Here is a 25,974-nt window from a genome sequence, read left to right as displayed (position 1 = left end):
GCGTGGCCACCCAAATCACCAGAATTTAATAAACTGGACTGATTTTTTTGGGGTTACGTTAATAATGAAGTTTATAAAATACCTCCTACAACAAGGGATGAGATGAAAAATAGAATACAAAGTGTATTTCGATGTTGTTAATTTACAAATGCTCCGTAGAGTAAGTAGCTCATTCATAAATGTGTTAGGAGATAATTTTGAACACCGTATGTAATTAAATATTAAAAATATTTTATTAAAAGTAGCTTCTGATTTTTTCAAACATGTTTTTTTTTGCAAAATGTATTACTGATAAATTATGTTTCGTTCTTTATTTGTAACATTGTTACATTTACATACAAAAGTAGTGTTTAATTGTCTTCACAAAATATTGTATTTTGTGTTTGTGTGTTTTTTTGTAAAATTTATTACTAATTTTCTTTGTTTATTTGTTGCATTTACATAAAAATATAGTTTTTAATTGTTTCAAAAATGTTGCATGTAGTGGTTGTGTTTTTGTTTGTAAAATGTATTACTAATAAATTATTTTATTTCTTTATTTGCTACAGTGTTACATTGATTACCAGATTGATAATCGGTAATCTTCAATTGTCAATTCAGTCATGGCTTACTTAAAATTTAGATAAATTTAAACACCTAAAATAATTTTCTCTGAAAAATGAAAATATCTCGAAAACTAATAAATTTGAGCATAGGGAATGCTATATAAAAATTAAAGTACGTTAACGTTACTTTTCAATATTGATATAAAATACAGGGTGTTCCAATTAACATTACTAAGAAAATAATGTACTTGCGATTTGACTCACCCTGTATTTGATATAAAGAAAATTAGCAATATCAATAATTCTTAAAAATTTTGACAATAAATAAAAAAATATGGCATTAATAAACCATTGCTGTTGTGCTTATTTTTATTTATACAGGGAGTTGAACTTGTTACGATTTTCATACAAAATTGGTTATAACTTTGTAAATACCCTGTATAACATTACAAACCTTTATAATTTTGTAATGGAAAAGTTAACAGTATTTCGAACATAAAATAAAATATAGGGTGTTCCATTTAAAAAAACATAAGTTAGGTCTGCCACTGTGTTATTTAACACCCTGTAATATTCTAACTCATTCTGTAATGTAAAGCTCAAAGGTGGCTAAAATTTTTGTTATTAACTTTTATTGCTATCTATTACTATAGCGGAGCTATTTAGCTTTACCCTACTAATCAATCACCCTGTATATATTTTTTTAATTTTTTTATATATATATTTTTTATTTTTTTAATATATTTTTTAATCTTTTTTTTATTATTGTTTTTAATATTTTTTTTATACCTATATAATTATTTTTTTTTTCTGAACAAAGGTTACAAAATAATATAATTAATTACAGGAAATATCTCATTCATACTTAATAATACAAAGGAAATACCTATCCATTCACACGATTCGTTTTACATTCACACCTTTAATTTAATTTTTCGCAGAAATGTTATAATTAGTTTAAAAAGAATTATGTTACCTTTACTTAGTAAGTACATTTAAGTTTAGGGGAGTATTTAAACCTGCTTTCAGCAATTCTTGTAGCAGCCACATACTTGTATTGAGATGTAAGAGACAGTTAAAAAATATGTGATTTAGATCAGCTATGCTAGTTCCACAGTCACATCTTCCTGTTGGGAGAACTCCGATTTTGTGTAGGTAGATGCTTCGGAAACCATCCATGATCTACTTTTAATCTTAGGATGGTCGACACTCTATTTCTACTTAGTGCAACAACTTTGTAAAATTGGTTCACAGCTACTGTTGGTTGTAATTTAAACAAATTAGTGCCTGTACTTTCACCGAACTGAATTCAACGTCTATCCCATTTACATTTAATATGCTGTTTAACATATGCAAAAAAATCACATGTGTTAAGTTCTTCAATCAATTAATTCTGACTTACTAAAATCTGTTTTATTGAGCCAAAAAGACACCCATCTTTGAAACTGGATTGGGTATATACTAAGGAAAAATCAGACTAACATAATCGGCAGACAGACAGGTACGAACCTGACGGAAAAGAAGAAGGGGGGACCAGATAATAGCTGGTGAATAATTATTATAAGAGAAAGAGAACATGAAAGAATTGGATTCGGTTGAAGAAAAGTCAAGCGAAGAGCGAGAAAAGGGAAAAACTGGAGAGGAAATTTTCATGGAATGACATAAAGAGAATGTATTTATCTAGCCAATCAGCCTTCTTGCATTATTCGCTATGAAATGCAAAAATACGCTCAACCCTCTATTTGAAATGACAGCACCAGAGAAAAGTATTTTTGCATACCCAGTACAGACTGAAAATCAATTTTACTTTTACTACAAATTTATTTTACTGAAAATCAATTTTAATATTCGTCAAACAAACCTACGATACATAACTGAAGTATTAATAAAAACTTTTTATGCTAATGGGAAAACCAAAAAAATAATTCGTAATTGATTCAATGAAGATTCTATCGTAGCTCTCTAAAAATGTTTGTCTGTGACTTCCCAGTTTTTCTTATATTTTCTTAGAAACAAATCATACATTGGAAAATAATTACTTTGTATGACGTTTCGATTTCGACGTGGAAAAGAGTTTTCAAAATAGGCTTCTGGTCAAATTCCCTTCTACACTATTGGTGTCGGGATTACAATAATAACTTAGATATTGTGTAAAAATTTCCGCCACTGATTTTTGTTTTGTGCCAAGAGTTTTGCTTCTTTCCAGGATTTGCCTTTCTTTTGCAGAACTTTTCCAATAGCTTGGTCCCATGTTTCTCTTAGTCTTCGTCTCTTCCTCTTGGTAGGTATTTACTTTCGCTTCCCAATCATTTTTACTGGTCTTCTATCGTCTAGTTGTTGTAAATGTCCGCACCAGCTGATTTGTCTTTTTTCTATGAATTCTAGGATTGATTCCACCTCCAGATATTCTCTTATAATCTGATAATTTCTTACCCTGTCAAGTTTTGTGATACCTCTCGTTCTTCTTAGTTACCTACTTCATTTCCGTCGCTTGTATTCTGCTCTTCTGCCTCTCTGTTAATGTACACGATTCGCAACCGAAGATGAGTATGGGTAGTGTAACCAACTCCAATTTAGTCGAATTCGGGACAAGACTGAAAAAACTACCTAAAATCCGGGACTTTTCAATGGAAATCGGGCCATTTTTTTTTAATATAAAACTTTAATATCATCATTTTATTGATTATTTAAAATTTTTATGATGACAAAAAATTTTTTGATGAAATGGGTTGTAATGATAATGACATTTTTGTTTTTTGACTTTTTTGCTTTTGACGTTTCGACTTTCAAGCCGGAAATCGTTCTCAAAAACGAAAAATTAGAAAATCAACCAATGTTGGATTTCCATGTAAATTGAACCTTGGGTTAAAATATAATTATCATTATTTGATATTCATGTTTTTAAATCGTCTTTTCAGAAAACGATAATTAAAATACAGAATCCGGAAAAAGTCCAGAATTACCTAGAGTTTTCGTAGAACTATAATATAACGATATAAAATGCATGCTTTTTTAATGTGGTATTATCAGTATAACAGTCTAGAAATTGTCGACTTTTTTTCGTCCCACCAATTCAATTTGATGTGAATTCTTAGAAGAATGATGTATTAAAAATTTCGATATGGAATTTTACCAAAACGTTGAAAATTCGGATGGCCCGGAAGCCTTGTCCGGGACGCCGGGACACGACTTCGTAATTCGGGCCATGTCCCGGATTTTTCGGGCTAGTTGGTCACATTAAGTATGGGTCTATATATTGCCTTAAATACTTTCATTTTTGTACTCTGTGCTATTTCCATTTTTCCTTTTTTCCTGTAAAAGTTGTGTTCATTGCATAATATGAATTTATTGCTATAATCGAAATACATTTATCGAATATCGGAAAAATAAATTAAGATTAATATTGAAAATGGGAAGCATTTTAAATCTTAAGTTGAAAAAAAAATTAAAATGGTGCTCGTTTTTTAAAAGTAGTTTCCAGGAATGTGGTGGATATTATGATAATAACTAGAAATAAGAAAAAATTAACAGAGACAGAAAAGTTTTCATCGATCTTGACGATGACACTTCTATAAGTGGAAAACATGAAAAAACTAAAGGAATAATTGAATGCTAGTAGGAAATTTTTTGGAAGTTTTTGTTATGTATTTAAAAGGTAATCACGAAATTTAAAAAAAAAAACGTAAAAAAATAAATGCTAGAAATGCTATATCTACGGGGAGGGAAAAAGGGAAAACCCCCCTTTTTGGAATAGAACAAAATTGTTGAAACATAAAAATATATTAGCTGAGATGAAAATTAAACCACAGACAGACAAATTCATCCCAATAAACACGGTGGTTAGTAAATAAGTTATTATTTATGCCTTTTATGTAGTTTGGGTTAATCTTTGTTATGTCTTTTGGTTGGTGTTTCATTGGAAGTTCCCCCTAAGGCAAATCCCCCCCCCCCCCCTAAGGCAAATGTCTAGATCCGCCTCTGACTTTTCTACTACTTAACTAAAGTATTGACATACCTCTAAGGGCGAGGCCCCATTAGTAGGTACGCTGCCTGCGTTGCGTTGTCGCAGCGTCGTTTTCATATATTTTTTCCCAATTTCCTAATTTCCTAATGCTATCAAAGGAGATATTCAGAATCTTCTAGTTTTTATGTGCGTTTATTTTGGTGATGGCGTAATGATATGTAGTAACAAAAGAACGCGTTAAAAATGAAAAAAAAACGACTTGATTTCAGCTGCCGTATGTGTTCTGCGCCAGGGCCGTCTTAAGCCGGGGGTGCAAAGGGTGCGAGGCACCCGGGCGCCAAGTCCAAGGGGCGCTAGCTGAATACTTGCTAGGCTCAAACTTGCGCTTTTTGTACTTAAAAAACTACAAATAACAAAAACATACAAGTGCACTTTCGGTATTTTTTACAAAGGCTATTGTTATATAATGCTTACTACACCTACGATATGCAAATGAAATATGAAACCCATTTAGATTAATCCGACAATAATTTCAAAAGGGGACGCGTAATAGTCCAGGGCGCATCTGTAATATGTATGTGACTCATAGTTTTTTTGCAGAAATTGCTTGAAAATATCTAATATAATAATAATTAAATTATTCTCCCACTCAAAAAGATCCGAAACATTGTTTAAATAATCAAAATGTCAAAAAATGAAAAAATTCGATTTCTTCTTCTTTTTTTTTATTATAACTTTAAAAGTATTCATTTGCGATAAAAGTTGCACTGATATACAAGTTGCGTAATTAAATTTCCTACATGATGGGATTCGTTAAAATTTTTAAAAATTGTCACCCTTGGCACAAATTTGCGAAAAAAAAATATAAAACAAGTGTGTATTCGCATTTTACTTTTTTCAACCTTTTATGCTACACTTAGCACCTTCACATTTCACCCAGAAAAACTTTATGATATAATAAAACAATACTGTAAATTTCATTCAGATCGGTTCAATAGATTGCAAAATGATTTTGCAATCCAGATTTCGCAAAAAATGCAATTTTTAAAAATTTCGCATGACTGAAAATAAAGCAGATAGCGAGTGATTATTTCATTCATAGCAGATTCTGACCAATAGAAAGCTACAGAAATAAAAATTACAGCGTGTATAAAAAATTAAGATTTTTTATCACGTGTTTAATTCTGTCCAATGAGATTATTATTTCAGTGCTAATTTTCTACTATACAAAATTACAGTTGGAATTTTTTTTAAGTAGATTGTTTCTATTTAATTGCAACCAGTTTACTAGTTTTGACAATTGTCACATTTAGGAAAATATCCATAATAAACTTTTAGTTCTGCATCTAATACCAAATTATCACGAGGAGAACACAAATCGGCAAATTTAAGCTTCGAGTTTACTTAGGAAAGATTATTTCATGAATAAAACTGTATTTATAAATAATTTTAACTAATATTTTATTAATGTCTTCGTCTAAATATTTGCTAAACTGTGCTGTTCACTTTGACAAGTTGAAAAATGCCACATTAATTGGGATGAATGTCATTGAATGTTTTTATACAAAGACTTGAATTTTATATATAAGAATTAAAAAATAACCTTACAAATATCACGACAGTAAGAATAAATAAGAAAATAAACTTCTTCTTCTACGGCACTAAATTGAACCTCGCCCTCCTTAACTTTTTGCCTCCACCCTTGCTTGTCTGTGGCTGCTCTTCTCCATACACGGACTCCTAAAAGGGCTTGTGCGTCGCTGTTTACTGTGTCTTGCCTGCGATTTCTTGGCTTTCCAACCAATCTCCCTCCCTGCATTCTAGCATTCAGTGCTCTTTTTGGTAGCCTATCCTCTCCCATTCTTATCACATGTCCGGCCCATTGCAATCTTTGTATTCTAATGAAAATAATGCTCCACTTTTTCTCAAACTTTTTGTCATTGTGCAATAGCCACTCGAGCCCTGCTGGCTCTCGTGTCTATTGCCAAACAACAAGTTTTCGAAAAATTGTCGCATTATTGTCAATTTTGTTCTGAAGCTATTTCCTTGTGGCATTTTTATGATTAATTATTTATATGGGAAATAAGCCACAATTAAAATGAAAAAAATAATTTTATTAACGTTTCGACGCCCAAATCGGGTGCCGTTGTCAAAATACAAAATATTACTAAAATAAACTAAAGTGTTGTTGCTAAGCAAAAAAATTCTTCTAATAATTTATTTAATCTCACTCATTTATATTGGCAATTCAGACATATATTATACATTTTAAAGTAGAAGACTTTAAAATGATATTGCCAATATTTATGAGTTGCGTTCCTGGGACGACTTACTGAAAGATAGTTCATTCGATTACATGAAATTAACCCCAACTCAAGAATATCCGTCATAAAAAATTATAGCATGTGATATGTCTTTAAAAAGACAACCAAATGCAACGACAGTAAAATTCTCGCGTTAGAGACTTCATAGTAAATCACAAGGGAAAACCAGGAAAAACCCTGTGATACTATCCCGACATCGTAAGTATTTGGTCTTACATTAATTTACTCTCAAAAAATAATACCAAATTCTGACTTGTAACATGTTTAAATTATAAATAATATTAATAATACTAGATATATAAGTAATACTAAAATATAAAATATGTACTAGCTCGATATTATTGACTTACTAATCTTGGTATTTTCTTTCTATTGACTTCCTCTTTCAGTATGGGTAACCACATCCTACTGCATTCTACCGAGGAATTTGCGACACAATTGGTTTCATTTAGCATAATTAGAGCCGCTTCTTTGATTTTTCTCTTTTTACTATCTGATTCTTTCAGGACTATACTTGAATCTCTCCACTGAACTCTATGTTCATTATCCCATGCGTGTTGACATATTTGAGATCTCTCAAATTCTCTATTTTTAATATAAGATTGATGTTCACTTATTCTAACGTCTAATGGTCTTGATGTCTCACCTAAATAAAATTGTTCGCACTCACAAGGTATTTTATAAATGCAATTCTTTGTTCTTTCTTGATCATTGTTAGGTTTAGTTTTAGATAGAATAGATCTCAATGTGTTTGTTGTTTTGAATGTTGTTGAAATGTTGAATTTATTTCCTATTGTTTTAAGTTTCTCGGATAGTCCTTTTATATATGGTATTGATATTTTCCTCGTATTATTTCTGGTGAATGTTGTAGGATCCCGTTCTAAGTTGTTCTGTTCCATTCGATCCAATCTTGACAATTCCTTATTTATAAACGATAAAGGATAATCATTTTTTAATAAAACAGATGTTAACAATTGTTTTTCTGCTAAAAAGGAATTTTCGTTAGAACAAGTAATTTTGGCTCTATCATATAAGGATTTAATGATTCCCTTTTTAACGTTGATGTTGTGATTTGACTTGTAATTGAGATATCTGTTGGTGTGTGTTGGTTTTCTATACACTTGAGTCTCATATCCAATATCCTTCTTTGAGATCAAAACATCGAGGAAAGGTAGGCTGTTATTGTATTCCTTTTCCATTGTAAATTTTATTGTCTCTTCTTGATCGTTTATAATATTCAGGAACGTATCCAACAATTCTGATCTATGAGGCCATATTGAAAACACATCATCTACATATCTCCACCATACTGTGGGTTTTAAATTTTGTTTAGAAATAATATTAGTTTCGAAATCCTCCATAAATATATTAGCCAATAATGGAGATAAAGAAGAGCCCATTGCTATAAATACCATTAGATAAAACTTTAAACATAATCAAAACGAAATTAGAGAATGATAATACATTGGCAACTAGGACAAGACTAAATGTATCAGCTATAATGGAGTTATTGACATTATGTACCCATAATACCTATTTTCAACTAAACAATGAATTCTATAAACAAAATTTTGGTCTAGCAATGGGCTCTTCTTTATCTCCATTATTGGCTAATATATTTATGGAGGATTTCGAAACTAATATTATTTCTAAACAAAATTTAAAACCCACAGTATGGTGGAGATATGTAGATGATGTGTTTTCAATATGGCCTCATAGATCAGAATTGTTGGATACGTTCCTGAATATTATAAACGATCAAGAAGAGACAATAAAATTTACAATGGAAAAGGAATACAATAACAGCCTACCTTTCCTCGATGTTTTGATCTCAAAGAAGGATATTGGATATGAGACTCAAGTGTATAGAAAACCAACACACACCAACAGATATCTCAATTACAAGTCAAATCACAACATCAACGTTAAAAAGGGAATCATTAAATCCTTATATGATAGAGCCAAAATTACTTGTTCTAACGAAAATTCCTTTTTAGCAGAAAAACAATTGTTAACATCTGTTTTATTAAAAAATGATTATCCTTTATCGTTTATAAATAAGGAATTGTCAAGATTGGATCGAATGGAACAGAACAACTTAGAACGGGATCCTACAACATTCACCAGAAATAATACGAGGAAAATATCAATACCATATATAAAAGGACTATCCGAGAAACTTAAAACAATAGGAAATAAATTCAACATTTCAACAACATTCAAAACAACAAACACATTGAGATCTATTCTATCTAAAACTAAACCTAACAATGATCAAGAAAGAACAAAGAATTGCATTTATAAAATACCTTGTGAATGCGAACAATTTTATTTAGGTGAGACATCAAGACCATTAGACGTTAGAATAAGTGAACATCAATCTTATATTAAAAATAGAGAATTTGAGAGATCTCAAATATGTCAACACGCATGGGATAATGAACATAGAGTTCAGTGGAGAGATTCAAGTATAGTCCTGAAAGAATCAGATAGTAAAAAGAGAAAAATCAAAGAAGCGGCTCTAATTATGCTAAATGAAACCAATTGTGTCGCAAATTCCTCGGTAGAATGCAGTAGGATGTGGTTACCCATACTGAAAGAGGAAGTCAATAGAAAGAAAATACCAAGATTAGTAAGTCAATAATATCGAGCTAGTACATATTTTATATTTTAGTATTACTTATATATCTAGTATTATTAATATTATTTATAATTTAAACATGTTACAAGTCAGAATTTGGTATTATTTTTTGAGAGTAAATTAATGTAAGACCAAATACTTACGATGTCGGGATAGTATCACAGGGTTTTTCCTGGTTTTCCCTTGTGATTTACTATGAAGTCTCTAACGCGAGAATTTTACTGTCGTTGCATTTGGTTGTCTTTTTAAAGACATATCACATGCTATAATTTTTTATGACGGATATTCTTGAGTTGGGGTTAATTTCATGTAATCGAATGAACTATCTTTCAGTAAGTCGTCCCAGGAACGCAACTCATAAATATTGGCAATATCATTTTAAAGTCTTCTACTTTAAAATGTATAATATATGTCTGAATTGCCAATATAAATGAGTGAGATTAAATAAATTATTAGAAGAATTTTTTTGCTTAGCAACAACACTTTAGTTTATTTTAGTAATATTTTGTATTTTGACAACGGCACCCGATTTGGGCGTCGAAACGTTAATAAAATTATTTTTTTCATTTTAATTGTGGCTTATTTCCCATATAAATAATTAATTGTCAATTTTTTCTCACTCTCTTGTGATATTAATGCCGATAATTTTTGATAATACCCCGATTTGACTTAATGCTTCATTACGTCAGATGCCCTTCGTTACTATGCAAAAATGAATATTCAGTGCCATTAATGACCATTAATGTTTTACAACTTGTCACAGAAAACGCCAAGAAACGGGTTTAGCAAATATTCAGGTGAAGATATCAATAAAGTATTAGTTAAAATGATTTAGGCCCGATCTTTTCACCTCCGAATAACTAGTTATCAGAAAGTTTATTTGACAGATTTACATGTAATCTGCCAGATAAACTTCCCGATAACTATTTATTCGGAGGTGAAAAGACCGGGCCTTAAAAAGACAGTTTTATTTATCAAATAATCTCAGCGAATTACACTCGATCTCTAAAATTATTATCGACTTGTTGCCCTCGTGACACTTTGACATAATTTCACTCCTCTTCGGCTCGTGAAATTAAAACTGTCAAAGTGTCAATCGGGAAAAAAATCGTTAATTTTAGAGCTCTCGTGCAATTACTACTGAAATTTTTTTTAGAAGAACAATTTATTTGCAATTTGCAAAATTAAAATCGGTTAATTAGCACGGCTCAGGAATTTTTTTAAATAAACATTAATTTTTGGTGCTACGCGAGAAACAGCGGATACGTCTGCTCTGATTGGGCATTCCAATGACCTATTTAATGGACTAGAAAAGTTGACTTTGATATACTTTAAAAAGTATGGTATAGTGTTACAAGATCTTTTATAAATACTGAAGCCATGTTTTTTAATATATAAATAAAAAAAGCAAACATAATTAGTTTTAATTTTAGCGTAACTATAACTTATATAATCTTCTGACAAAAGGGGGCGCAAAGATAAGTCTTGCACCCCAGCGCCGTGTATGGTTAAGACGGCCCTGTTCTGCGCTATAATTTGGATAAATCCTTTTCCACCTAAAGGTATACCGAAAGTATACTTTTCCTGACGTGATTGTAGGGAGCACCTAAAAGTATACCGAAAGTATACTTTTCCTGACCTGATTGTAGGGAGCAAAGTCGTACTTTTCCTCCCTAGGGAGTAAAAGTAAAAGTGACGTCATGGTATGTCATTGATGAAATAACTTATTGACGCCCTATACAATATTCTATTATCTATTACGTAAGTATCTATACATTTTAACGTTTATTTGTAGAAAGCCTGTAATTTGCAGAATGGTAAAAAACAGTAAATTCTTATTTTGGTTTAACAATGTTTACATTAATAATTTGACGTATATTTGACAGTTGACAGTTCTACTGTACCTACTTGTTAGTTTTAGTTCTCTAATAAATTTTGTTAGTTAGTTACATAAATAAATTATTTAACAATGAAAAAATGACTTGTTATTTGAGGAAGGTGGAAAAATCATATGTATAACATGGGAGATGGGAGTAAAGTGCCTTTTCCTCCCTTGAATGATTACTGCCCTCCGCTACGCGTCGGGCAGTAAACTTCATTCTCGGGAGGAAAAGTAGTACTTTCCTCCCTTGTTATACAAATAGCTATTATCGCCAACCGTCATTAAAGTAATTCATTATTGTACTCATTTCATTTGCCCTCATTTGCGGCAGTAAAATAACACTTTATTGTATTGAAAGAAGAATTTTACTTTACCTGCCGCGGTTAATCGAGATTGAATGTAAGTGGTCGATGGCAGTAATGGATTATTTATTTGAGTAACTTACAATTTATTTACTTTAGTTATTTAAAAATATTGTACAGAATTTGTGATATTATCAATTAAATTTATGGTAGGGGGGAAGCGGGGATTTTTGCAGTTACTCGAGCGCGTCAGATTATTACATGGGGAGAAACCTTGTACCCTGAAAATGCACCTCTACCATATATTGGCTCTTAATGCAGGGGAGTTCGTTAAGGGGGGGGCCGAAAAAAAAATCTATCCTTAGAAAAACTTGAAATCGTCAGATTAAGTTAAGGTAAGTTAAGTGTTAAGTACATACATGCAAAACAGTGTATATTGTAAAAATCTAACGATTTGAGCGGGGTGTAAGGAAATGGGTGAGTCCCAAAGTTTCACAGGAAAAAAGCGAATATTTCGCGAAATAAATGACAGATCGAAAAACTTAAGAAGACGTACTCAATATTTTTAAAAAATCTATCGAACGATACCAAACATGACTTCCCACGGAGAGGGGTGGGGGGTAAATTTAATATTTTAAATACGAATCACGCGATATTTCACGAAATGAACATCAGATCGAAAAACTGAAACATACACTTATTCAATATTTTTGAAAAATCTATCGAATGGCGCCAAACACGACCCCCACGGAGGTGGGGTGGGGGTTACTTTAAAATCTTAAATGGGAGCCCACATTTTTTATTGCAGATTTATATTCCTTACATAAAAATAAGTAAAAATCCACAAGAAAAAAGTTTTCCTGTAGTTGGCTGTATACCATGTAATACAAAAAAAAATTAGTAAATCCTTTATAAAAGGTATATATTTAAAATCCCTAAAAAGGGCTACATCACAATCACATAACTAGTTTTCGACTGGTTTACCAGTCATCATCAGTGCTTACGTGAAGTTTACATGCTAACCACCAAGATATAGTTTAACAAAAATATGTGGGTCAAAGCCCTGTATAAGTGGTCCGTTAAGGAAACATCAGTTAAATATGCCAATTAAAGCATGGATGTTTAAACTATTTTAATATTATGCCCCAGGTAACATCTGAGCTGTGGTGTGACTTGATTACATGGTGAAAGTCTGGTAGCAAATGACAATGAAATAGGTGGAGACCTCAGAACGATGACAAGACAGAAATGACAGTCATTAGAGCAAAGACAGTCGATCAATCAGAGCAAACTATCCGCTGTCCTGCGCGTAGCACCAAAAAAAATGTGTATTTAAAAAAATTCCTGATGCCGTAGTGGTTAACCGATTTTAATTTTGCAAATTGCAAATGAAAGGTACGGTATTCTTCTATATGTAAAAAAACTAAACTTGCTGTCTGCTTTATATTCAGTCCTGCAAGATTTTGAAAAAATTAATTTTTTTTGCGAAAGCTGGATTGCAAAGTTTATTTTGTAAAATCTATTCAATCGATCTTAATAAAATTCACAGTATTGTTTTCTTATATTGTAAAGTTTTTCTTGGTAAAATATGAAGGTCCTAAGTCTAGCATAAATGGTTGAAAAACGTAAAATGCGAATACTTGTTTTTATCGTTTTTTCACAATTATTGCTATTTTGCAACAAGGGTAGAAATTTTTAAAATTTTTAACTAATTCTATATTGTAGGAAATTTAACTGCGCAACTTTTATGTCAGTACAGATTTTCTCAGAATAAATACTTTCAAAGTTATAATCAAAGGTCTAGTCCGAATTGCGATATTACCTGAAAATTCCTCAAAATTTTGGACGCAATTCGGATACCTCCATATTCAAAAAACGAAGAAAAAAATCGAATTTTTCCTTCATTTTTTAACATTTTGATTATTTAAACAATGTTCCGGACCTTTTTGAGTGGGAGGATAACTCAAATATTATTATTTGAGTTATTTTCAAGCAATTTCTGCAAAAAAATTTGAGTCACCTCTCAACGTCCAAATGTACTATTTTTACAGATGCACCCTGGTCTATATTTATCATTAAATTTTTGAAATTTTGCAAAAAAGACATGGTTCGTTCCGGGTGGCGGCACTATTTCTTTCTTCAGATTTAAGAACAAAAAAATTGGTCCCAAAAGTGTGTGCCCTCAAATTTCAAATGTTTTTGGTATCAGAAAGAAGTGGGATATTTTTGGTAGAATTCTACTAATAAATTTATAAACTTTGCTATACAGCAAGTTTTCATTCATAATTTAAATATTAAAAAATGTCAATTTGTAGCACAAAAAAAGTAAAAGGACCAGTTGCGTCATTTAGGATGTTTTGTACAATATGCCGTTACTTTCGAAGCTTTAAAGAACACTGACTTACCTGTATATTAGACATAGTTTGAAAGGCCGTAAAAACCAGCATAAATGCTAGCCCTAGTAGCATAACATTTCGCAGACTTCGATCCATTATAAATAAATAATTTCTGTCAACACACACCAGCACTATCAATAATCAATCATTCACCAAAACAAAACTTTCACTAGCTGATCAATTAAGTCGACTGCCTGATAGGTACCATTTCCACCGTTTTTTATTTCTAAGCGATACTTAGATAAATATCTAAATGTCGAGATGTTATCTGTGGTGGGTATGCGTTGTGTTTATTATGGTGGGAGTTTGTTGTGTTGTGCGTACCTTGGCTTTGGCTTTAACTGTATAACTGTAAACTGTATGCTGGTCACAACGTCCGGGCATATTTTACTTTAAAGATAGCGATTTCCTGAATCGTGGTAGGCAGGACCGTATCCGAGTGAATGTTTTGTTAATATGATATAGCAAGCTGTGCTAGAAGCTTTAAGGTCGCGTCATATTATAATGCACGTCGCGTTTTCGGCACGTAGCGTTTGCAGACCGGCAATCGGACTGCCATTCACATTATCATACATAGAACGTTTACGTTGGTTTCAGTTTGATGCGGTGCAGATGTGTTTATTGTCACAACACATGTTTACATGACAAATTGCCTCGAAAACTACTTTTTAAATTAGACCGGGCAGTATCGTCGCCCCGGCTAGCGAAATTATTCCGATTCGATATTTTTAAACAAACTTACTCAAAAAGAAGTCCTTATAACATATCCACAGGGTGCCGGGCGGTACCGTGGTCGAAAAATTGTTTAAACATTTTTTTTAAACAAATTCACAAAAATATTTTTTTTATTTAGAGCAATATTTTTTTAGATAAACTGGGTCATTCTGGGCAAAAAAGGTCTCTTGTCATTTTTCTCTAAAATTGATTGTTGTCGAGTTACATGCGATTAAAAATTTGAAAAATGCGAAAAGGCCATTTTCAAGGCTTAATAACTCGGTTAAAAGTATTATTATGAATTTCAATAAGTGACCAAATCAAGTTTCAAACCCCTTCTTCAAGGTCCCAAAGAAATTTTTGTCATTATTTTACTACAAAGCTGTTATTTTTAGTTATTAACAATTAGCGCTATAGTCCAACTGTATCGTCGCCCCCGTTAGCAAATATTTCGATTAGATTTTTTTGCACAAACTTACTCAAAAAGAGTCCTTATAACAAACACATCCACAGGGTGCCAGGCGGTGCCCTTGTCAAAAAATTGTTTTAACAATTCTTATTAAACAAATTCACAAAAATAATTTTTTTATTACGAACGATTTTTTTTTTTAGATAATTTGGGTTATTCTTAGCAAAAAACGTATCTTGCAAAAATGCGGAAATGGCCATATAACTCGACAACAATCAATTTTAGAGAAAAATCACAAGAGACCTTTTTTGCCCAGAATAACTCAAATTATTATTAATTTGGGTTCAATTAAATTATTAATAAAAAATTATTTTTGTGAATTTGTTTAACAAAAATTGTTTAAACAATTTTTAGACCACGGCACCGCCCGGAACCCTGTTGATGTGTTATAAGGACTTCTTTTTAAGTAAGTTTGTGCAAAAAAATCTAATTTCGCTAACGAGGGCGACGATACAGTTGGACTATAGCGGTAATTGTTAATAGTTAAAAATAACAGCTTTGTAATAAAATAATGACAAAAATCTCTTCAGGACCTTAAAGAAGTTGTTTGAAACTTGATTTGGTCACTTATTGAAATTCATAATAATAATTTTTAATCGAGTTATTAAGCCTTGAAAATAGCCATTTTCGCAATTTTAGAGAAAAATGACAAGAAACCTTTTTTTCTCAGAATTACCCAAATTATCTAAAAAAATATTGCTCGAATGAAAAAATATTTTTGTGAATTTGTTTAAAAAAGATTGTTTAAACAATTTTTCGACCACGGCACCGTCTGGCACCCTGTGGATATGTTATAAGAACCTCTCTTTGAGTAAATTTGTGCAAAAAATCGAATAGGAATAATTTCGCTAGCGAGGGCGACGATACTGACCGGTCTAAATACTCTGTATCAAATTCAAAGAAATACCTAAATAAACAACGAGGGGAAAACGACCCGTAGCTGTCAACATCCGAAAAATATTGTTTTCGAATGAACCGAACGCAGACGTAACGTGTCTTATACGCTACGTTACGTGTCTTATACGCACAATATGAATGGTTCAATTTAAAAACCATTAAATTATATTTTTCGCAAACGAAACGCTACGTGCCGAAAACGCGACGTGCATTATAATATGAGGCGACCTTTATTCTTTTTGCATATATATTGTTGTGGAATTGTTTTTTAAGTAAATTCAAAAAAAATTAAATTTATATCAACGACCATGAAATGATAGTTTTTCATCACCCTGTATATGGCCAAATTTGTTTAGAATTTAAGTTTGCTTTTAAGCAAGTGTTTCGGAAAAATTAAAACGATTAGTGATAATTATTCGACGAAATGGACGGGGCATTAACAAAACATTTCGGTGATTAGAAAGTGGAGAGAGCGTTGACGGGACAATAACGTTTTTAAGATCCTGCCGGGAAGGTATTTTAATGTGGTATACAAACTGTATTATTTTAGTTGTAAAAAGTAGGATGTAGAAAATAACTACCTAATTATGATTTTCCTTGAAATTTGACAAATTGGAAAAAGTTATGTGGAAGAATATTGGGTTTCTTAAGAAATAAATGGTTTGAGAGAGGGTGTTTGTTTATTGGACGAAAAATATCGGGAGAAGGGATAATGGATGTGAGAGTATGGATTTGAGAGAAAAATAAGGTCAGTGTGTAATGAACATCGAGAGAAGGCAGCCGAGTTTTTTAAAAGTGTAGAATCAGTGTAGAGTTGGTGTGATCAGCCTTTGCGAGCAGAATCAAGTTGAAACCAAATCGTCGACCGGTTGAAGAGCTAGTTTCCTGGTCCGAGGGAGATTCTTTTCTTTTGTCTAGAACGAGTAGCTGATTATTATCCGTTTGTGCACTAGATATTCGAGCAAGTCCTGTGTGTTTTTCTTGGAAGCAGTTTTGACGAGGGGGATTTTTTCGCAACAACCAGAGAGTACGTGTTGAGAGAATCAAGGACAGCGCAATCCAGAAAACGAGGGAGTGAAGAATAAAAGGTTAGTCAAATCATTTGTCTGAATGGAGAAAAGTCATTTATATCAAGACCATATTTGTTTACTTGTTTATTGAACAATATTTTTGTAACACAGTTAGTCATTTCAAATTTGAGAAATCAATTCAAAAGAAGAAAAGTAAAATTCATTCAATTTAGTATGAGTAAATAAGAAATTAATTAAATAAATAATTTTGTCAAAACAAGGAGATATCAGAGTTAGAGTTTTAATTTATTAAGTTAGAGATTGTTGCAACAAAGTTAAATTTTAATATTTTTGAATCATATGTACACGGCATTTAATAAAAACAATAGATTACATTTATATGAATTTGAGTGTTGTCAATTTCCCTGTTTCTACCCCGGAAGAAGTAAGCAACTAGAAATACTAGAAGCCACAGATTACAGGTATTGTATCAAATACAAAATTAGCCCTGATAATAAAATTGATTGGAACATTTAATTGGAATTTAGTTATGTCTTTACATGGGCAATAAATAAAATAATTGGATAATCAATCAAATTAAGAATTTGCTAATTAATCTAAATAAATAAAAAATGTAGAGCATAACAATATATATATATATATATATATATATATATATATATATATATATATATATATATATATGTTACACTTGAAGTTTCCGCGGGAGCTATATGTGTTTTCTGTTGTTTTCCGGGTTTGGATATTTTGGTTTTGAGAAAAACCTTTTTTTTTGACGACGTTTAGGCAATATCTCACTTGCCATTGTCAAGTCAGGTAGTTCCGCTTCTCGCTGCTGCTTGAAGTAGACTGAATTTTTATTCACGATACCGTCACTTATATAGTTGATCCTGATGCATTTGCTGGACCTGCGCGTCTCTTGGATCTTGTGATTCGCCCAGTGTATGTTGGGGGGTCCGGAAGGGTGACACGCGTAGATGTCGCTGCTTTATTTATTTTGGTCTTTTTCTTCAGTATCGTTTTCCATGTTGTAGGAAGCCGTTGAGCATCATCTCTTTGGTTTAGACCGTTGGGATTTCTTTCAATTTCTACCGATTCTTTGATTTCACGTTTTCTTTTTATTTCTATGTTAGCTAACATCGTTGTTTGGTTCAGGTTTATTGTATGTCCTGTATGCGACATGTTGTGCAAGGGATGACGTGGTTTCTCCCCTTTCGATGGCATTTCGGTGTTCTTCTCGTCTTACATGGATTCTTAGGTTGGTCTGTCCAATGTACGACTTTCCACAATCCCCACACGGAATCTCGTATACTCCTTGACTTTCTAACGATATTTTGGTTTTTGGTGTTGGTAGAATAGTTGAGATCTTTCTGTCGGTGTTAAATATCGTTTCTATGTTGTGTTTTCTCAGAACTCTCCCTATTTTCTCTGTTGTACCCTTCACATATGGCAGAATGTTTTTGCCGATCGGTTTTTCTTCTTCTGTTGGGTCTTTAATTTTTCTTTGAGCATTTTGAGCTTTTTCGATGGTGTACGTTGAGAAGCCGTTTTTCCTTAACGCTCTTTTCACATTATGCACTTCTTCATTTTGATGTTCTTGGTCTGTCAAGCTTTCGGATCTTGTAATCAAGGTTTTGATGACTGAATGTAATTGTGCAGGATGGTGGTGTGAAGCAACATTTAGATATCTATCGGTATGTGTCGGTTTCCGATACACTGTATGGCCTATGTGTCCGTCTTATTTCTTTATTATTAACACATCTAAGAATGGTATTAGATCGTTTTCTTCCAGTTCCATAGTAAACTGAATTTTATTATGGATATTATTGATGTGTTCACAAAATGCCTTTAGTTTTTCTTCTCCGTGGGTCCAGATGATAAAAGTGTCATCCACGTATCTAAGCCAAAGTTTAGGTTTGTGTTCAGCTGTTTCTATTGCCCGCTGTTCTATTTCCTTCATAAACAAGTTCGCTATTACTGGTGACAGTGGGGAACCCATCGGTGCTCCCTCAACTTATTTGTTCCTTATATATCCAATCTTTGTTCCTTATAGATGCAATATGTGTTATTAAAACAGTGTTTGGTTAGGTTTAGAGTATCCGGTGATATTGGATACTTTTTGCTTATGATGTCCAGTGATTCATCTATAAGAACATTCGTGAAAAGTGAGACTACATCGAAGCTGACTAGTAAATGTCCCAGCTCAAGAGTCACATCTTTTATACGCTCGATGAAGTGGCTCGCGTTCTTGACGTAAGAATCCGCTTTCTCCGCGTATGGTTGCAGCTGTTCAGCCAGAAATTTTGCCAGTAGTTGTAGAGGAGATCCAATGGAGCTAACAATTGGTCGCAGTGGTAATCCAAAAACTTCTCGGTTTCTCATTTGTTTGTTCCAAGATAATTCTAAGGGTGCAAATGTGATCAATCATCTGTATGAAATAAGGAGAAAGAATTCTCTTCGACAGCGAACGTGAAATGCGAATTAAAAGCTTTATAGCCTTGTATATTTGGAGGGGAAAAAACGAAGAAACAAACAGAAATGGAGGAGATTGTAAACCAAGCCATGAGCCTGCTTGGCTCGAAATGCTAATATAGGTATTATTATGAAAGTTTTTTCTTTCGAGACCTTGTGCGATATAATTGGTCCACAATTTGGGCTGAGAGATGTAGCTCTTCAAATATAGTGTAAAAGCGGCTATTTTTGACCCTTTCGAGGGACATATCTCGGCCCAAGGTCACGTTGGACCCAGGGCTGGATTTAAGAGGTGGCAGGCTGGGCAGCTGCACGGGGCTCCCACATTTCGGGGTCCCCCACAAAGCCCCAAACATAAGAGGTTCATTTAAACAAATATTGGCAGGAGATACAGGAACTCGACAATGTATGACAAGTATAAAATGAAGGAGCGTAGGAATAATAATATAATACATTATTCATGATTATGTTTTTCAAGTTTCACAGGGTGAGTGTATTGCTTCGTTTGTAAATTCTTATCTACTGTTCGTACACATTTTAGCCACAGAGGATTTTGTGATTGGAAACATACAGCTAGTAGGCTTATAGATCACGAAATGTCTAAAGCACACGAAAGAATTGGGCGTATTGATACTGAAATAGCAAAACAGGCCGAAGAAATAAACAATTATTGGAAAATGGTAACTCAAAGACTAATTTATTTTAGTGTTATAAAGTTTATTTGTGAACAAGATTTAGCATTTCGCAGCGAAAATGAGTTGTCGAATTCATCACAAAATGAAAATTATTTGGGAATACTCCTGATATTAGCTGAATATGATTAATTTTTGATGCACCATTTTAATAAATATTCAAATCCTGGAAGCGGACATGTCAACTATCTTTCATCAACCATATATGTGAGGAAATTGTACATCCGATGGGTCAAAACGTATTAAATGAAATAGTTTCAAGGATTAAGAAGTTAAAATATTATTCAGTTCATATCACTCAATTAACAATCAATTTCTTAGAATAATTTCTTAGAATTTCTTGTATTTTTCACTTCCTCTATAGATACAACTTAACAGAATGTTTAAAAACTGCGTCTTTAAGCGACAGCAACGCAGACCGTGGCAAAAATATTATTTCTAAAAGAGCAAATACTACCAGAGGTTCATGGAGGTAATACCGCAAAAGGACTAGTTAAAGGTTATAATCAGATTAAAGGAGCATTATAAAAAATTTCGGGAAGACTATGACCAACAATTTAAAACTCGTAGCATTGCAAATCGAATGTGATTACAGGAAACAGAGAAGATATTAGGGAGAACAAACAGCACAAGTCGTATTCTTCAAGATCCAAATTTTGACCTTAATTCAGGAGTGGCAGCACTTAAAACACTTAAATATATTATACAGTCAAGACGTGACAATTTAGAAAGATATGACAACATCAGAGAAGTTTAGAACTCAAAATTTCAGTCACTTCATTTTCATTACCTCTTTAAGTCGTAGGCTTTCTGGATATGAATCAATTCATTCCAATTTTGGATTTTTACATCATTTGAGAAAATTGGAAAATTTAACTCTCAATGAAATTGAAGGTCACTCACCAACATTATCATCAACTTACCAAAATTTATAGCAATGATTTAGATGAAAACTTATGTGTCCATCTATTACAGTTTGTAAGATTCTTCAATTCATTTAAAGAGGAAATCAGCTCATCAAATATAAGCAAAGAACTTCAAATGTACCAACTGCTAAAAGAAAAGAATATGAAGGATGCTTTTCCAAATGTTGAGGTGACACTTTGTTTATATTTAGTTGTGACGCTAACTAACTGCAGTGGTCAGAGATCAAAATTAAATTAATTAAAAATCGACTTCTGTCTATGATGGGCCAAGAGTGTTTGAATGATCTCTCTACAATGAGCATTGGCCACGATATCTTAATGCAACTAGATATGTCCCACATAATCAAGAAATTTTCAATTAAAATATCTCGAAAAGTTCCCGGACTTTAAAACAATACATGTTACTATAATTTTTAATATTTTACTGTAACAAGTTACAGCTCTTGTACTTTTTATTATTTAAAATTATATTTATAAAAGTAGATCAACTTTGTTTTTAATGGTAGGAGGTAAGCCCCCCACACCAATTTTGCTCAGGGACCCCCACTGCCTTAAATCCGGCCCTGGTTGGACCTGAGGGCTAAAAAATAGCAATAGGCTACCTTTTATAAGGTACAATAATATACCTAGTAAAATTTGGTAAAAATTCGCGGATCTCCTTCCGCCCCACAAAAGTGATCGAAAAAATACATTATCAAAACCTTAACATTAATTTACTACAATATACCTAATTGCTTTTATAAAATACGGCGATATATAATAAAAGTTTCTTTGGAATTGGAATTACACCAGCAGCATTTGCATACCACACCAAACATAACTTGCCAATCAGTCCTCGTATTAACTACAAATATCAACCACTGCAATTTACGTTGTACTAGTACCTAGTCCAGGCTGTATGCTAGCCTCCGTTAGGTAAATTATTCCGATTTGTTTTTTTTTGCACAAACTTACTCAAAAAGAGATCCTTATAGACGGAGAGGCAGATCTGAAAAATCTCTTTGAATTTACTAAAGCTAGATTTTTCACAGTTGATTACTGTGAGTGTGTAGAGAAACATACTGCGGTCGGTCAAGCGAAACGTAGAACAGGGGTTACTGAGAGGGTATCAAAGTTGCTTTCCTACGAAGGTAATTAAATCCATTTACTAAGGCTGAAAATCAGTACACACATTCTAAATTAAATATAAATAAAAGTTATTCTAGTCGGTCAGCTGTATGACGGGACAGAGCCGGTCGGTCGGCCCCAATAGTCGATTGAGAAAATGAAGCATTTTGGTTCGCAATTTTTTCGTCCAGCATAGATTTACTTGAAATTTTCAAAGAAGGTAGGGAATAGTCTAAGGATCATTTTCTATATCATGCCGCTGTACGCTAAAACCTTGGGGGTGGTTGCCACCCCATCTCGGGGGTGGGAATTTTTTATTACATTTTAACCATGTAAGTCGATGGAAAAAGTGATTCTAAGAAAAAAATGTCTTTTACATTTTCTTCGTAAAACTAATATTTTTCGAGTAATTCGCGCTTGAAAATAACAGTTTTTCGACGAAAAAATCGACTTTTTTAGAGGGTTTTTTGAGAATAACGAGCCTTATAAACAATTTATAAACAATTAAATTGTTTAAAACAATTTTTTGACCACTCGGATCGAAATCCACCCTCGAAATTCGTAATCAGCAGCCAAAAATCTATAAGAAACCGTTGAGTTTGTCCATCAGAATTGAAAAGGACACGGTGACCTCTATTTGGCGCCTAGACTATTTCTGACTTTCATGATAATAATTTTTATTTAATTGAATTGTGAAGCTTTGAAAATGGCCATTTTCGCGTATTTCAAATTATAAATCGCGTATAAAAGGTCGATTCGCATTTTACGTAACGTCAACGTCCCGTCAAAATATTCTGTAGTGTATTTTAAGCCAGGGCGTTCCGTGACCGTGCCGACATAATATGAGAACATTCTACCCAGGCAACCAAGTGACGTCAACAACGTCGAGGAGACGTCAGTATTTGGTGGAATATATACACGTGGTTGAACATTACGTCATATCGACGTCTTTTGTAGGTGATTTTAAATACGTAAGATTAATGACGTTAAAATACGTTTAAAAGACGTTTTTATTTCAGCCAGCCTAAGTCTGACGTCACGAAATTGGGAGGAGCTTGGAGCTTAAAAGTTACAAAACTAAGGTTATGTTTGTTTGTATCGTTGTCGTTTGTTTGTCCTAGTCACGTGTTAGTATTTTGCCTATTTTGGATTCATTTGGATTTTGTTGGCTGTTTTGTGTGTATTTTTTAAAACTTTTGTTTTTTGTCATTTGTAAATTTTATAAATTTACCACAATGCAAAGTGATTACCTATTTAAGGAAATTATTATTGGAAACTCCGCAGATGTTTTAGAAAGGTAGGCGAAACAATTTTTATTTACTATTCATTTTTCCCTGATATGTATCAATAATGATGAATTTTGCAAGCAATAACATTATTTCTTTTATTGTTTTAGATATTCATTGAAGCTGAAAATAATTGGAGATTTAGATCCATATACAATTCAGTCATCAGAATTGGATTTTACAGTGCATTCCATCAATTACTGTTATAATGCTATTATAGATAGACTGGTAGAGTCTCACAGTTACTACTTTAAGCAGCAGATGAAAGCATACAAAAGCCTTCAGGCACATAAAAGCCTTCACAACTGGATTTGTTTTGAAACATTTGATGTTTTGATGATTTTTATATTATTGTTGGAAAGGTAAGTCTTTATAATATTTATTCACCATTAAAAATATATAGATAACAGTATTAGTGTCTTTCAGATAAATGGGTTTTAAATATTACATTTATTTACGTTTATATATCTGTATGAAACCAGACATATTGCCGTCCTAATTTGTAAACTGTGTAACTGTGTAAAGGATACACATGCATATTTTTACCAGAAGAGTAAATAGTGACATCTTCGTATACACTGATCTCCCTTGCAGTAAATTTAGTACGAAAAATATGTAACTCCCCAGTTTGTCATACCACACGATTGACCTCACTGTTTAGAAAGTGATATTTTCAAGAAAGAGTTGGTGGTAAATAATATTAATACACTCATTAAACAATATAGGTACAAATGTTAGTACCTACCTATAAAATATTCCATTTTAGCATTCTATCTTTTAAAATGGGAGATACGTAGTATTCGCATTAGTCATATTTAGAGAAATAATTTTTTTGCCTCTGTAAAATTTGGATAAATGGAGTTACACAGTTTACAGATTAGGTCGACGACATGTAATTGCTATGATAGAAAAGAGAATAATAAACAGTCATGATTGTTTGTTCTAAAATTATATTATATGAATGTCTGATTTTAAAATATTCTCAATCATTGTAAAGAACGCAAATACTCTAATGAAAATAAATATTTGTAGTTGAAGCATTCCCACAAAGATAAAATATTTTTTTTAGGTGAAGAATTCCCAAAAAGCTAATGCCAAACCACTAGATGCTTGGGTGATAGCCAGTTCCAATGGCATAGCAAATGCACATTGTATGTGTATTGCCGGTAATAGTGAAGTTTGCAGCCATATTGCAGCAATCTTATTTGCAGCTGAGTATGCCCACAGCAAGACAGAAGAAGAAGAACCCAATGCATGTACATATGTTACAGCTATGTACATTCTCTGGTGAAAAACTAATGAGTTTTCAAGCTGTTCAGTCAGAGTGCTTGTTGCTCTCTCTAAACGAACTGAAATATAAGACGGCTTTGGCTTCATGTTGCAGCGATATGAAAATGGTTAGTCATTTTTAATTATAATGTACTTCTTCATCATGAGTATTTATGTATAGGGCTTTTCATTCACAGTCATTTGTTTCGAGCTGCTGTCATGTGTCACATAATATTAATATTATATCTACGTCATACGTTATTGGTATATACCAATGATACACACCAAAGACATATCGCGTAGATATATTAATATTATGTGACACATGGCACATGCTCGAAACAAATGACAGTCGATAAAAAGCCCTATTAGTCTTTTAAGTGTGTATTATCAGATACCACACGTAAATTGTTTTTATCATTTTAATTTGGTCATTACAGTCCCTTAATCAAAAAATATATTTTTCAGGTGTCTGTGGATCTTTTTGTATGCAACTATTTGTAATAATTATTTGAAATCATTTTGAGGATTATAAGAGTATGGAAATATAAATGTGAGAACACAGACTATTATAGTTTTGTCCTATTTTTTATCATTCAATCGTCTTCTTTAAAATTTATAAATATAAAGCAGATAGTTTTCATTGAAATTCAATATATTGGGTCTTATTTGTATGTATTCATTTTTGACTAAAGGTACGATTCCGATAACGACTGCAGACAGCAACTGCAAACATCAGTTGCAGCTCTCGGCGTTATGGACGTTACTACTTTGCACTATTTATCTGTATGAGACTGATTCCGACATCTGACTGCAACTGCTGTCCGGCAGAACGTCAGTTGCTAATAATTATGCAAATTATTAGTGCAAAATAATGACGTCTGTCATGGTGACAACTGTAACTGCCATCTGCAGTCGTTGTCAGAATCGTACCTTTAAAATTTGTGGTATAATTATAATAATTATATATATTATATAACTTAAATGGTTTAAACTTAAGTTTGTTATTACATGTGACTTAAATGTTTAATTTGTTAATAAATGATTTATTAGTTTA

The 25,974-nt window shown here is 32.5% G+C and overlaps 2 protein-coding genes across 3 annotated transcripts in view; one reads left to right on the top strand and one right to left on the bottom strand.

Moving 5' to 3' along the window:
- The window catches only part of LOC114325982 (UNC93-like protein MFSD11), an 80,306-nt gene extending 65,904 nt beyond the window's left edge, over window positions 1–14,402 (bottom strand). Inside the window, exon 1 of the mRNA XM_028274139.2 lies at window positions 14,064–14,402. Within this exon, the coding sequence (XP_028129940.2) occupies window positions 14,064–14,150 (87 nt within the window). The 5' untranslated portion in view covers window positions 14,151–14,402. The remainder of the gene's footprint in view (window positions 1–14,063) is intronic.
- Window positions 14,403–23,250: 8,848 nt separating this feature from the next.
- LOC126887732 (uncharacterized) lies at window positions 23,251–25,974 on the top strand. Of its 2 annotated transcripts, XR_007699174.1 has the most exons (4): window positions 23,251–23,659; window positions 23,759–24,010; window positions 24,718–25,045; window positions 25,386–25,974. XR_007699174.1 is itself a non-coding variant. In XM_050655448.1 (3 exons), the coding sequence occupies exons 1-3, from the start codon at window positions 23,598–23,600 to the stop codon at window positions 24,719–24,721; spliced, it is 318 nt and encodes a 105-aa protein (XP_050511405.1). In that variant the 5' UTR covers window positions 23,251–23,597; the 3' UTR covers window positions 24,722–25,974. The 2 variants fall into 2 exon arrangements, 1 of the variants encoding a protein (XP_050511405.1); XM_050655448.1 differs by having other exon boundaries at window positions 24,718–25,974.

The sequence above is a fragment of the Diabrotica virgifera genome, chromosome 7 (genome assembly GCF_917563875.1).
Source record: "Diabrotica virgifera virgifera chromosome 7, PGI_DIABVI_V3a".
NCBI classification, from domain to species: domain Eukaryota; kingdom Metazoa; phylum Arthropoda; class Insecta; order Coleoptera; family Chrysomelidae; genus Diabrotica; species Diabrotica virgifera.
The sequence above is the reverse complement of the archived record's forward strand: the minus strand, read 5'-3'. Positions and strand labels throughout refer to the sequence as shown.

What these genes read in the sequence shown, in the direction of transcription:
- LOC126887732 (XM_050655448.1), top strand. Translation starts at nt 23,598, where the DNA reads ATGCAAAGTGATTACCTATTTAAGGAAATTATTATTGGAAACTCCGCA. An exon ending in TCCGCAGATGTTTTAGAAAG is followed by an intron (nt 23,660 to 23,758) that starts GTAGGCGAAACA and finishes TTATTGTTTTAG; the next exon opens with ATATTCATTGAAGCTGAAAA.